We start from the raw sequence: 13,314 nt of genomic DNA on the forward strand, positions 1-13,314 counted from the left end.
CAACCGGCCTCACAACCGCAGACCATGTGTAACCACGCCAGCCTAGGACCTCCAGATCCAGCTTCTTCACCTGAGGGATCTGTTTGTAATAAAGCCCTTTTGTGGGGAAAAACTCATTCTGATTGGCTGGGCCTAGCTCCCCAGTGGGTGAGCCTGGCTCCCTGCCCAGTCAAATCCATAGATTAGGGCCTAATAAATGTAAGGGATTTCTTATTTTTTTCACCTAACTTTGAACCTAAATCCAATGACAGGGTGACATTTTTGGGTTGATTTTTCATTGAATTCACGTTAGTTGACAACTCATCCAAGTATAAATCAAACCTAGCCATTGAACTGAAGTCTATGCCCAGTGGGGTAGTCACTGTGCCCTGGATAAGAAGCTGCATTGTATATCTGTATTCATAGAGGCGTTTGACATGTGGACCATACTGTCTTGGTGCAGAGATTGGACTGTATTGGGATTACTGGTCATGTTCTGGAGTGGTTTGTGAACTGCCTGTCAAATCGAACCCAGTGTGTTAAGGCAGATGGTTGTATGTCGGACACTGTAGAGTTGTGCTCGGGTGCGCCTCAAGGATCTATTGTAGGTCCCCTGTTGTTTATTATCTAGATCAACAACATTGGGAGACAGCTGATGTATTATTATTTGACCCTGCTGGTCATCTATGAACATTTGAACTTCTTGAAGAACAATCTGGCCTTAACTTCACTGCGCTACGGATCCCTTTTACGGGATCACTTTCCTAAACAACCGCTAGAATTGCAGGGCGCCAAATGCAAAAATATTACAAAAAATATTTATAATCATGCAATCACAAGTGAAATATACCAAAACACAGCTTAGCTTGTTGTTAATCCACCTATCGTGTCAGATTTTGAAAATATACTTTACAGCGAAAGAAATCCAAGCTTTTGTGAGTGTAGCTTTCAATGCTACAACAGCTAGCCCCAAATTAGCATGGTCACAAAAGTCAGAAAAGCAATAACATTAATCGCTTACCTTAGATATTCTTCGGATGTTTGCACTCACGAGACTCCCAGTTACACAATAAATGTTATTTTTGTTCGATAAATATTACTTTTATAACAAAAAAATGCTATTTGGGTTGTGCATTATGTTGAGAAAACCAAAGCCGTGTTCCGTTCGACGAATTCCAAAAGGTATCCGTAATGGTCGTAGAAACATGTCAAATGTTTTTTATAATCAAACCTCAGGTTATTTTTAACAAACATAATCAATAATAGGAACTATTCGAACTATTCAGGAACTATTCGGAGGACACCTAACTAGTTTTGAAAAATCTCGTTCATTTTTCAAAATAAAAGCCTGAAACTATGTCTAAAGCCTGGTCACAGCCTGAGGAATGCAGAATACATTTTGTTATACTCACAGACAATATTTTGACAGTTTTGGAAACTTCGGAGTGTTTTCTATCCTAATCTGTAAATGATATGCATATTCTACGATCTGTGCCAGAGAAAATGTCCGTTTACCTTGGGAACGATATTTTAAGAAAATAAAAAAATTCTGCCCCTAGCGTCAAGAGGTTAATGGCCATGTACTCTTATACTCTCCACCCGGCACAGCCAGAAGAGGACTGGCCACCCTCAGAGCCTGGTTCCTCTCTAGGTTTCTTCCTAGGTTGCTGCCTTTCCAGGGAGTTTTTCCTAACCACCGTGCTTCTACATCTGCATTGCTTGCTGTTTGGGGTTTTAGGCTGGGTTTCTGTATAAGCACTTTGTGACATCTGCTGATGTAAAATAGGGCTTATAAATAATTTTGATTTGATTTACATTTTTATGCGGATGACACTGTTCTCTATTCAAGTAGCAGCAGTTTGACTTTGGCCTTTGATAAAGCTCAAACAGCTTTTAACATCATTCAACAGAATCTGTATGATTTGAAGCTTGTTCTGAATTCCTCTAAAACAAAATGCATGGTATTTAATAATACTAAACACTGACAACCGTGTAATTACTACCTTGGAAGGACATTCTATAGATCAAGTCAAGATGTACACATATCTGGGAGTTCAAGGGATAGAAGTTGAGCTTCACCACCCATGTAGAGAACCTTGTCACTCAAGCTGCGTGTTGGGGTTAATTACAGGCACAAACTTGTTTTTCCTTTGCCGCCAGAAAATAGTTGATTCGTTGTACTTTTCTCTCAGGTGGACATCACTAGCAATATGCAGGCTCTGACACTGGTACATTCTTATTTATTAGGCCATTTTATGAAAGCGGACATTTTATTTATCCTCTCTTCTAGCTCAAAATGAAAACACATACAAGCTCAAACCTCAATCTTGTTTTATGCTAACAGTCCCGAAAATTAGAACCGAGCATGGAAAAAGTTTCTTTCCTTACTCAGCCCCCAGGGTGCTGGAATTCTCTCCAAGCCAACCTAAAGCCACAGGACCTGGTGTCCCTGGAGGAGTTCAAAGGACAATTAGATGAACAGGTTGTTGAGACATGTAGTTGTCTCTAGTTATCACCTGGTGTTACTAGTTTGCGTTAACTTATGTAAGGAAGCATGCTGTTTTACTTAACACACACCACACACATGCCCAGTGGTGGAAAAAATACCAAATTGTCATACATGAGTAAAAGTAAACATACCTTAAAAGAAAATGACTCAAGTACAGTTGAAGTCGGAAGTTAACATACACTTATGTTGGAGTCATTAAAACTCATTTTTCAACCACTCCACACATTTCTTGTTAATAAACTATAGTTTTGGCAAGTCGGTTAGGACATCTACTTTGTGCATGACACAAGTAATTTTTCCAACAATTGTTTACAGACAGATTATTTCACTTATAATTCACTGTATCACAATTCCAGGGGGTCAGAAGTTTACATACACTAAGTTGACTGTGCTTTTAAAGAGCTTGGAAAATTCCAGAAAATGATGTCATGACTTTAGAAGCTTCTGATAGGCTAATTGACATAATTTGAGTCAATTGTACCTGTGGATGTATTTCAAGGCCTACCTTCAAACTCAGTGCCTCTGTGCTTTACATCATGGGAAAATCAAAAGAAATCCGCCAAGACCTTAGAAAAAAAATTGTAGACCTGAAGGTACCACGTTCATCTGTACAAACAATAGTACGCAAGTATAAACACCATGGGACCACGCAGCCGTCATACCGCTCAGGAAGGAGACGCGTTCTGTCTCCCAGAGATGAACATACTTTGGTGCGAAAAATGCAAATCAATCCCAGAACAACAGCAAAGGACCTTGTGAAGATGCTGGAGGAAACAGGTACAGAAGTATCTATATCCACAGTAAAACAAGTCCTATATCGACATAACGTGAAACGTGAAAGGCCGCTCAGCAAGGAAGATGCCATTGCTCCAAAACCGCCATAAAAAAAGCCAGACTATGGTTTGCAACTGCACATGGGGACAAAGATCGTACTTTTTGGAGAAATGTCCTCTGGTCTGATGAAACAAAAATAGAACTGTTCGGCCACAATGACCATCGTTATGTTTGGAGGAAAAAGGGGGAGGCTTGCAAGTCGAAGAACACCATCCCAACCGTGAAACACGGGGGTGGCAGCATCATGTTGTCAGGGTGCTTTGCTGCAGGAGGGACTGGTGCACTTCACAAAATAGATGGCATTATGAGGAAGGAGAAGTATGTGGATATATTGAAGCAACATCTCAAGACATCAGTCAGGAAGTTAAAGCTTGGTCGCAAATGGGTCTTCCAAATGGACAATGACCCCAAGCATACTTCCAAAGTTGTGGGAAAATGGCTTAAGGACAACAAAGTCAAGGTATTGGAGTGGCCATCACAAAGCCCTGACCTCAATCCAATATATAATTTGTGGGCAGAACTGAAAAAGCGTGTGCGAGTAAAGAGGCCTACAAACCTGACTCAGTTACACTAGCTGTGTCAGGAGGAATGGGCCAAAATTCACCCAACTTATTGTGGGAAACTTGTGGAAGGCTACCTGAAACGCTGACCCAAGTTAAACAATTTAAATGCAATGCTACCAAGTACTAATTGAGTGTATGTAAACGTCTGATCCACTGGGAATGTGATGAAAGAAATATAAGCTGAAATAAATCATTCTCTCTACTATTATTCTGACATTTCACATTCTTAAAATAAAGTGGTGATCCTAACTGACCTAAAACAGGGAATTTTTACTTGGATTAAATGTCAGGAATTGTGAAAAACTGAGTTTAAATGTATTTGGCTAAGGTGTATGTAAACTTCCGACTTCAACTGTAAAAGTGAAAGTCACCCAGTAAAATACTAATTGAGTAAAAGTCTAAAAGTATTTGGTTTTAAATACATATAAGTATCAAAAGTAAATTTAATTGCTAAAATATACTTAAGTATCAAAAGTAAAAGTAAAACAAAATATTTTCAAATTCCTTGTATTATTAGGCAAAACAGACAGCACGATTTTCTTGTTTATTTATTTATTTATTTACTGATAGCCAGGGGCACACTTCAACGCTCAGACATAATTTACAAACAAAGAATTTGGGTTTAGTGAGCCTGCCAGATCAGAGGCAGTAGGGAAGACCTGGGATGTTCTCTTGATAAGTGTGTGAATTAGACAATGTTCCTGTCCTGCTAAGCATTCAAAATGTAACACGTACTTCTGGGTGTCAGGGAAAATGTAGGGAGTAAAAAGTACAATATTTTCTTTAGAAATATAGTGGAGGTAAAGTAAAAAATATAAATAGTAAAGTAAAGTACAGATACCCCAAAAAAGTACTTAAGTAGTACTTTAAAGTATTTTTACTTAAGTACTTTACACCATTGCACATGCCGGCACATACAGACACACACACACATCCACTGTTTGGTTGCTGTTGTATTTTTGCTGTTGCCAGTGTCTTCTGTCTGTGTTGTCCGTTTTGTCTTACATTGTTTTTTATCCCAGCCCCCGTCCCCACAGGAAGCCTTTTGCCTTTTGCCAGGCCGTCATTGTAAATAAGAATTTGTTCTTAATTGACTTGCCTGGTTAAATAAAATAAAACAAATACATACAAAAAGTTGCTTTGAGTTATGAAAGAAATATGGATTATTGGTGTTGTAAAACTTTTAGTGTTTGCTTACTTAGACTCGGACCAAGCTCCAATTAGCAATAGCTAAATTACCACTGGGTATGAATGAAACCAAACATTAAAATAATTTAAAAATTAATTTATTAATTCAGATTTTCTTGACTTTGTTTTTACAAAGATGTTAAATAACTTAAATACATTCTTCCCAGTCATTCGTGATCTGTTTATACCTACAAGCTATACACATGAGGTAGAGGAAAATCATTTACGTTCCCATAAGACATGAATAAGTGAACATGGACAAAGCTTTGTTGGTATAGTATTATCACAAATGGTAATACATTTGTTTTGTTATTAGCAAGCACAGCACAAATCCTAACAAAAATGTACACGGTGATTGTGACCCTCTAAATATAATTTGTTGTGATCCTTTCCAAGACCATCAGAGTATACCAAAAGTTGAATGAGTTCGCACCAATACTACTTTTTGTTTGGTCAGTGTGTTTATCTGCACAGATGGCTATGTTACTGGGTACAGACAGAACCCATATACCCCTCACCAACACCCTCAAACAAATGGGTCATGCTACAAATCGGGATGCTACAAAAATAATTGTGTAATATTGTGCCATGTCAATTACATAAAACAGCTGATTATCATCCATTTAATAGCCTTTAGAGTTGCCTTTCGATGTGTTGTACTGTATATAAAACAGTTGAAAAAGGGAAGAGAATTGTTGAGTTACTAAATTTGCTAGGATTTGTTTTGTGCTTAGGAACGGCAAATGTTAGAGTTATCTTTAAGAACAATTATGCTGACTTTACAGTATTCACTGTCTCTTGAAGCCTCCACCGCAAAGAAGCCAAAACCCCATACAAGCCTCAAGAAAATAAACTGAGTAAAAAATACAAGTATATAAAATCAGTTATGACTTAATGTTATTTACATTGAACACATGCTCATAATATATTTTAAAATAATTTATCTTTCTTTTATTTTCATTTTTCCTACAAAATAGATTTTTATACATGATCCTCTGACAACTACACAGTGCAGAGCTATGAGTTCAAAAATAGAATATGAAGGACAAAGACAATGACATTGAAGAACAACCATTGTATCATGCCGTCCTTTGTCTTGAAAAACTTAGAATATAAAACATACAAAATACATGCAATGTGCATACTGTATTCCTCTCTCCATGACTCTGTTGACCATTTGTATCCATTCAATAAATTACCACTGTAGAGAACCACAGTCTTGGGCAGGGGAGTGTGGAAGCTGTGGGAAGCAGGCATTTATGCTCAGGCTTTCAGCATAGCCATTATGGTTTCCATGTAGCGTGCAAAGTTCTATGTATATGTTTTGACCATTCTTTATTTGGCATGTCTCCTCATTTTCAAAATGTTTGGAATTCAGCTCTAGAAGATGAACCAACCATCCTTCGTTAGGCTAGACTCCCTTCAGATATAAATCCTGTGAGCGTCACTGATTTAAAACTGTAGGCGAACTGTAGTCTATCTAACATAGTCGGTGGTCAAAGCTATTTTCGAGGGTATTGGCATGCTATTTACTAATGTTGGTACTCGTTTGGCACTTGTTTTTTACTTACTGATGATCACTTACAATCAAAAGTTTACAGCAGCAATGTACTCCATATTCATGGTTTAGCCTTATGTTTTATATTTTACCACTTGCCTTCCCAGCATCAAATGTCTTGGTCCTAACCTCCTTATTGCTACCAACGTCCTCTTTAATTGCCTGTGACATTTTACCATGTGCCTCATTCTTGTCTCTATACCACAGGAGAATAAACCACTGCTTTTTACAATAAACAAAAACATCTGCACTGTATATATTCATAAATACAAGGTCTTTAAATACTTTAAAGGGAAATTATAAAGGGCTTCTGAGGCTTCAGTGCGTGAATGGGGCTATCTTACAATGTTGGGTTCCTCACTCAGTAGTTCATTCTCACCCACTTAAAACAAGGCAAAGACTGTATACCTAAAGGGAATCTAAAGATGACATTGCATCTCACGAGTTATTGTAGCTGTTTACAGGGTTGGCTCTGCCTTTGCCACCAGTCATTTTAAACTTCAAACATCCAATATTAAATGTTAGTCATACAAATCTTACTGTACAACATAATGGTAACCTGCCTTAAAGAAAATGACTGTCAAAACAACACAAAAGGAGATTGTACCTTTGCAGTCGCGGAGATCTGTTAGCTATGCTCCAAACAATGGATAGACAATGCATAGGCTACAGCTAGAGCATACATTTGCTTTGTTGTCGCAAACACATTTTGTCACCATAATACACCTTAAGCTTCAGCAGGACTATCTCTTAAAGACCGCATTTGCCTCAGGGTGTTAATTTTTAAGCCATTTTGCAGACATGTCAAGATGGATTTTAGTTTCCATAGCATCATACTGTTCATTTTCAACCTCAACCATTTATCCTTGTCAATCAAATGGTGCACTCTAGAGAGAGGAAGGAAGGATATGAGAGTGTATGTATAGAAATAGGGGTTACATTTCTCCTGTACCCATAGTTTGCTGTTTTCTTTACTTTATAGTAGTATTACTAGCAAGATTGGCTTTTCCTTTTTAAACAGAGTGCTAACTAAGTACCAAGAAGCAAGGTGACATAGTTGGGTTGCTATTACTTAGAGCATTAGTCAGCTGATTGAAAGATGCATTCTCTACTGGTCAGGTGGTCGGTCTCCTGTTGTCACGGTGACAGTAATAGACACTAGACTCAGAAAAGCAAGGCCATTCTCTCATTGAACTTTCGATTACATACAGATTTTCAGTTTTTCTTTTTACTCTTTCCAAATAAGTATAGTGGTTTCAGTTATTCCCTGAACGTTAGTTGAGTTCGCCTAAGAGTAGCCTAAAATTACTGTCAAAGAAAATGACATTTCTGTACATGTATTCACCAACAATTTCACTCTAGTGTAAAAGAATCAAAGACAAATGAGCGTGTTTTCTCTCCTCGGGAAGGAGTAGTCCCAAAGGGTCCATGAATGATCCACAGAGAGACACAAAGAACACAAATGTGCTGCTTTCCAAAGGGCCTTGTCAAAACAAATTATAAAGCAAAAGAGAGCGAGAACACACAAACAACAATACATTTGTGTAGTTAGTGGTTTGTTTAAACATATTCAGAGAAGTGGCAAGTGTATATAATATCATTATAATACAATTTAATTTATTTACATACATATGCATACACACATTGGTGTGTGAGTGTAAATATGTGTGCGTATAATAAATCTTACACCCTGTGTTCTTAACAGTTTCAGAATATGGTTGCCATGATTGCCATATGAGTTGTCATTTGACTCCCCTGCACCCTCACTCAACGCCAACACACACATTTCTACATTGGGCAAGGCCCAAAAGCCAGTCTTTTACCATTACGGTCATTCTATTGGATCCTCATTAACAGCATGCTAGCCGGAGACAGCTGCCAAGTGCTGCGTTTTCTCACTGACACATCTGACTGGATGTTGAATAGGCGAGGTAGCCTTTATCCAAGGCTCTAACTCTGCAACCAGAAAGCATGAGACACGTGTTGACCCGATTGTCAGACAAGGCCAATCTCCTGCTGCAACCCCAACCCCCATTGGCTGGGGCCACAGGGCATTAGAACCAAACCCACACAACAGAAAATCCCTCAAAGTGCTAAGGTTCTCCAACTCCATTGTCTTGCTCTCTCCTCTAAGACTGGGCTACCCTTTACAGGTGTAGACCTCCTCTCTCTGTGTGCACTGCTTGCATTCGACGTAGCAGCACCAGCGCACCTGACACTGGCATGGCCGGGTCACCACGCGGCTCTGGGTATTGTGGCCCCTGCCGCAGCAGATGGCGTCGCAGTTCTTATCCTTGTAGCACTTCCTGGCCGAGGTGCCTGGCGAGTACTTGCTGGGCCGGCAGAAGCTGGGCGAGTCCTCGATGTGGAGCAGGTCCATGGTGCGTGGGATTGGGTCATTGCTGGGGCCTGGTGCGGGCTGCTGCTGCTGGGGCCGGGCCTGGGAGATTTCCCCCTCCCCCGTGGCCTCGTTGGTGGAGCTGCCCACCTTCAGAGAGGTCTCGTAGCGCTGTTTCAGCTGCTTGCCAATCTCATGGAAGGGCGAGAGCTGCCTCCAGCATGTCTGGACGGTGCAGGAGCCTGAGACGCCATGGCATTTGCAGGTAGTCTCTACCCCGGCTTTGATCACCTGGTGGTGGGAGAGGAGAGGAACATACAGACAGTCAGCCACCACAGGGGATCAAAGGGACAGCCTGAGAACTACATAATATCAACTTTGACCAACTTTATACTTTGTATAGTAAGCAAGGTTTCAAAGAAGAAGAAAACTACCTAGACACTCCCCTGTAATTTCTACAGCACAATGGGTCTATGTAATACGTCCTAATATCATAATTAATAACCTCCAATATGAAGACTTTACTCATATCATACACGGGACATCAATGTATTAAAATGTGATGAACACCGAGGCCATAATTATATTTTCTGCTGATACTCCCACCACAGAGTTAGATTATCTAGAGGATCTACTTATTGCTGATAAACTGTCATTAACATAATAACAATTTACATGGCAACATTGTCACACTGACGTCACTTCCCGACCAAAGACCAAAACATGTGGTACACTATAAGCAATCATTTAAAAGAGAATCTTTGTGGGTGGGAGTGACGATACATACTGTTATGATAATATTGGGTAATCGAGTTTGATTAAAGTCATCATGGTTATTACTAGTAGTAAGTGGAGGACATAGCTGAGGCACTTTTTCTGAAGAAAAGATCCCTTGAATTCCACATCCATGGGAAAGAAGGAGACAGGATACCCAGACCCTGGCCCCTGTTCTTGGGAGACAGGTCCATCTCTTTCACCAGGCCAACTTCATAATACTGCAGTTAGACCAGCACGTGGAAAGCTAAACAAATCTATTTTACATCAAATATGTTGAGGCCCGAAGATTTCTCAAAATGCATATAATGGGATCTATTCAACAGATGGCATGGAATATGGACTCACTTCTGACCATTAATGTTCGACAAACTAACATTTTCAGGGGTGAAAGGGTTGTTGCTTGGTCAAATACAGCACAACAGTAAATAGTACACGTTGCGACATTGCTTGAACTCTCTGTGGCAGGCAATGGTTCATTTGTGTACAGCTCAGTCAGCATCAACTGACCACAACATAAAAAAGTTGTGTGAAAATCCATAATGCATGTTCTCCAAAGGAGGCTTGGACTGGACAGACAGTTTCTCTCCGGTTCTGTTCTCACACACTGGGAAACAGCTTGGGGGATAAGAAAGACGTGGTGCATATTCGCCACACTTGCAGTTCAGTTCAGGAACATTTGAGATGTCAGCTTTAAACTGTTCTAGGGATGCATAGCCTAGCACATTCCAAGGTGTGTGCTCCATATGGGACGTGGTACACCTCACTACATGTGCAAATAAGAAAAAACCTGAACGAAAACAGCGTTGTAAATCTTTTATCACAAATCAAATATCCTGAGAGAATGGATTTGGAGAGCCAAGTTGAAGAGGAAGAGCACACCATGGGTCTTTGGGGAGAGCTTTCTGTCTGCTAACAATTGGGGAAGTGTGCTTCTGCTATAATTTATATTCATACTAAAATGAAAATGGCCACAATATGAGAAAATCTGAGTAAAGCTAACGATGCCAGGACCTTGACTTTGCTTTGGCTTGACAATTTAAGACCATTCTCTCTTCTTTTTGATTTTACTATTAAAATCACATCCAAGCTGAAAAACCAAACCCTCGTTCCCGCACCACAAACAATTGTCTACTCTCGCCAAGGCACAAACGAAGGCTGTTATCTCTCTAATTTGAGAGGGAGAACCAAAGGTTGATAAACGAAAGTTCTCTTATTTGACTGAATTTAGCAGTCAATTTAAGTGATTTAGGCTGGCCTTTTATCTTCCTATTAAGTGGGTGCTTTAGAATCTATAGTATATGTTTAATAACCACAGCATGTGGGTAAACGATTCTCTGTCGACCACTGGAATGTAGTCATAAAAACTCTGTCATTGTTATTCCTCTCCTGGTCACATTAAATTCCTATCTGGTAATTTTCACTGGTTCTGGTAATTTTGCTGTGTCTTTAGACTGATGTCAACTTAGAGAACAATAATTTAACAACCCAACATTATATATGTAGAGATGTGTATGTAGGAGAATATATTCACCCTAGAATACGCCCATAGAACTCAACTATCTCAAGAGAGGGCAACGCATTCAGTAGCTCTACAAGGCCTAGATATATCAACCTCCACGATCAATCAATCAATAACTAAATCACTCAATCAATCAGTCAATTAGTCAATCAACCATCAAATATTCATATAGTCTTTTTTACAGCAACAGTTGTGACGAGTTGTGAGTTGTGGTCCCATCACACGAATCAACAATATCAAATGCACTGCATCATCCAACACGGCTCCACTCTACACTCACCTTCATGCCCACGTTAGTGTTGTGCATGTCCACGCGGGCACGCAGGTCCTTGTTGGAGCGTTTGCCAAGGAAGTCCTTGACAAACTTGTTGCTGTACTTCAGGTTGTCTCCACAGCCGCCCCACTGCCAGGCCTTGCGGTTCTCCAGGTCTGGTGCTTCATCACAGGTGCAACGCTCCATCCGCCCGGCGCTACACGCCTTGGCCATGGCGTGAGTCAAGCCTGCTGAGGAGACAGCATACAGGAAGGCTGTCTCCTTAAAACCTGGAGAGAGATGTGGAGCAAGGGCAAGAATCAGATATCAGTTATAAGCTACCAGCGTCCTACTGGACGCTCAAAATAAGCCATTGAATGTTGACATCACATTAAAAATAACCCACGACACTCTACTGTACTATCTACTATTGCCATTCAATGTTATACCATTCAATGATGGCAGCATAAATTGCAAATATGTCTCTCCCCCTCCACCCATGAACATGAGTTATCTGCATGCTGAAAAAGTCTAACTCAGAACATATTACATGTATAGTGATATATGAAGTTGAGAAGCTTTTCTTTCCCTACCTCTCTTTAAAATGTTGGCTCTGTAGCGACCCTCTAAAGAGCAGTTCCACCTCTCGAAGCGGAACTGGTACTGGCACTCCAGGGCGCTCATGCTGATGGCCTCCATGAGGGTCTCGGCCACGCCCGGGTCTCGTCGACACATCCGCCTCTGCTTTTTCTCCAGTTTGAGCCGGTCGCACAGCTTGTAGTGGGCCCTGCCCACGTTCTCCTCGGGTTGGGAGCTCAGCGGTAGAATGGACAGGGGTTCATTACCTGTCAGTCTGGGGAGACAGAGAGAGATACCCGTTAGATACTGTCAGATGCTCCTGCTGTGCTCCTGCTAGCAACGCTTTGACCCAAGGGCCTTCCTCAAGTTTATTCCAGGCATTACCTGTCAATCTGGGGGAAGAGAGGGAGATGTTGTACTGTAACACACGATTAGGAGGGTTCGGAGAATGAAAAATCAACTACGGAACACTCAGTCAGTACTGTGGACTGGAAATGTCAAGAAAATAGTATGCTAAGTCCCAGATATAGAAGGCTGACCTTTATGGTCTAAGTCAGAGCTGGTTAATGTTCGAGGGAATTCGGCTGCCATTTTTTGAAGGTTGCATTTGAGTACAATGGTTAATGTTCCGGGGAATGCAACGTTTTCTGGAGATTGAGATCAACATTCACCATGTCTGTGTATATAGCACATTCTCAGCAGCTGAAGAACGCTCTGTGCTAATTTCTCTCTTTCAGGGTAGCTACCAATAAGGTCGCTAGTCATAACATCGCTGGCTAGCTAGCTAGATTGATACAGAGTGGTTAAAGGACATGATATGACAGATTTAAAACAATGGTCCCACACAGTCAATTTGACCGTCACACCACAGGCATGCTAAACAGTAGCCAACCAATGGAGACCTATTATATCGCAGGGACTAATGACTGTCACTCACGGCAACCAGCGGTGTATAGATTTAAACATGATCACACAGCAGGCTTTACAGCCTCATTATAGAATCCTCATACAAACTTCCAGTATTCATGACCTTAAAGCTGCAATTCATTTGAAATATAATGAGGCTAAGCTTAGTTTCTAAACACGGTATAGGAGAACATGTGGTAGAGTTGCACTCCTTTCGTCAGTTTATTTAAAGGAAGCGTATATAAAACACACAAGCTAGCCCGGGGTCTGCCGCATAGCTGGCAAAATCCTCCCTGACTGACCAGCGTTCT

The 13,314-nt window shown here is 40.6% G+C and overlaps 1 protein-coding gene across 1 annotated transcript in view; it reads right to left on the minus strand.

Moving 5' to 3' along the window:
* Positions 1 to 5,155: 5,155 nt before the first annotated feature.
* wnt9a (wingless-type MMTV integration site family, member 9A) overlaps positions 5,156 to 13,314 on the minus strand; it is a 30,399-nt gene continuing 22,240 nt past the window's right edge. Inside the window, exons 2-4 of the mRNA XM_071361539.1 lie at positions 12,112 to 12,371; positions 11,546 to 11,808; positions 5,156 to 9,260 (exon numbers count right to left, since the gene is read on the minus strand). Of these exons, the coding sequence (XP_071217640.1) occupies positions 8,772 to 9,260; positions 11,546 to 11,808; positions 12,112 to 12,371 (1,012 nt within the window). The 3' untranslated portion in view covers positions 5,156 to 8,771. The remainder of the gene's footprint in view (positions 9,261 to 11,545; positions 11,809 to 12,111; positions 12,372 to 13,314) is intronic.

The sequence above is a fragment of the Salvelinus alpinus genome, chromosome 23 (assembly GCF_045679555.1).
Source record: "Salvelinus alpinus chromosome 23, SLU_Salpinus.1, whole genome shotgun sequence".
Classification (NCBI taxonomy): Eukaryota; Metazoa; Chordata; class Actinopteri; order Salmoniformes; family Salmonidae; genus Salvelinus; species Salvelinus alpinus.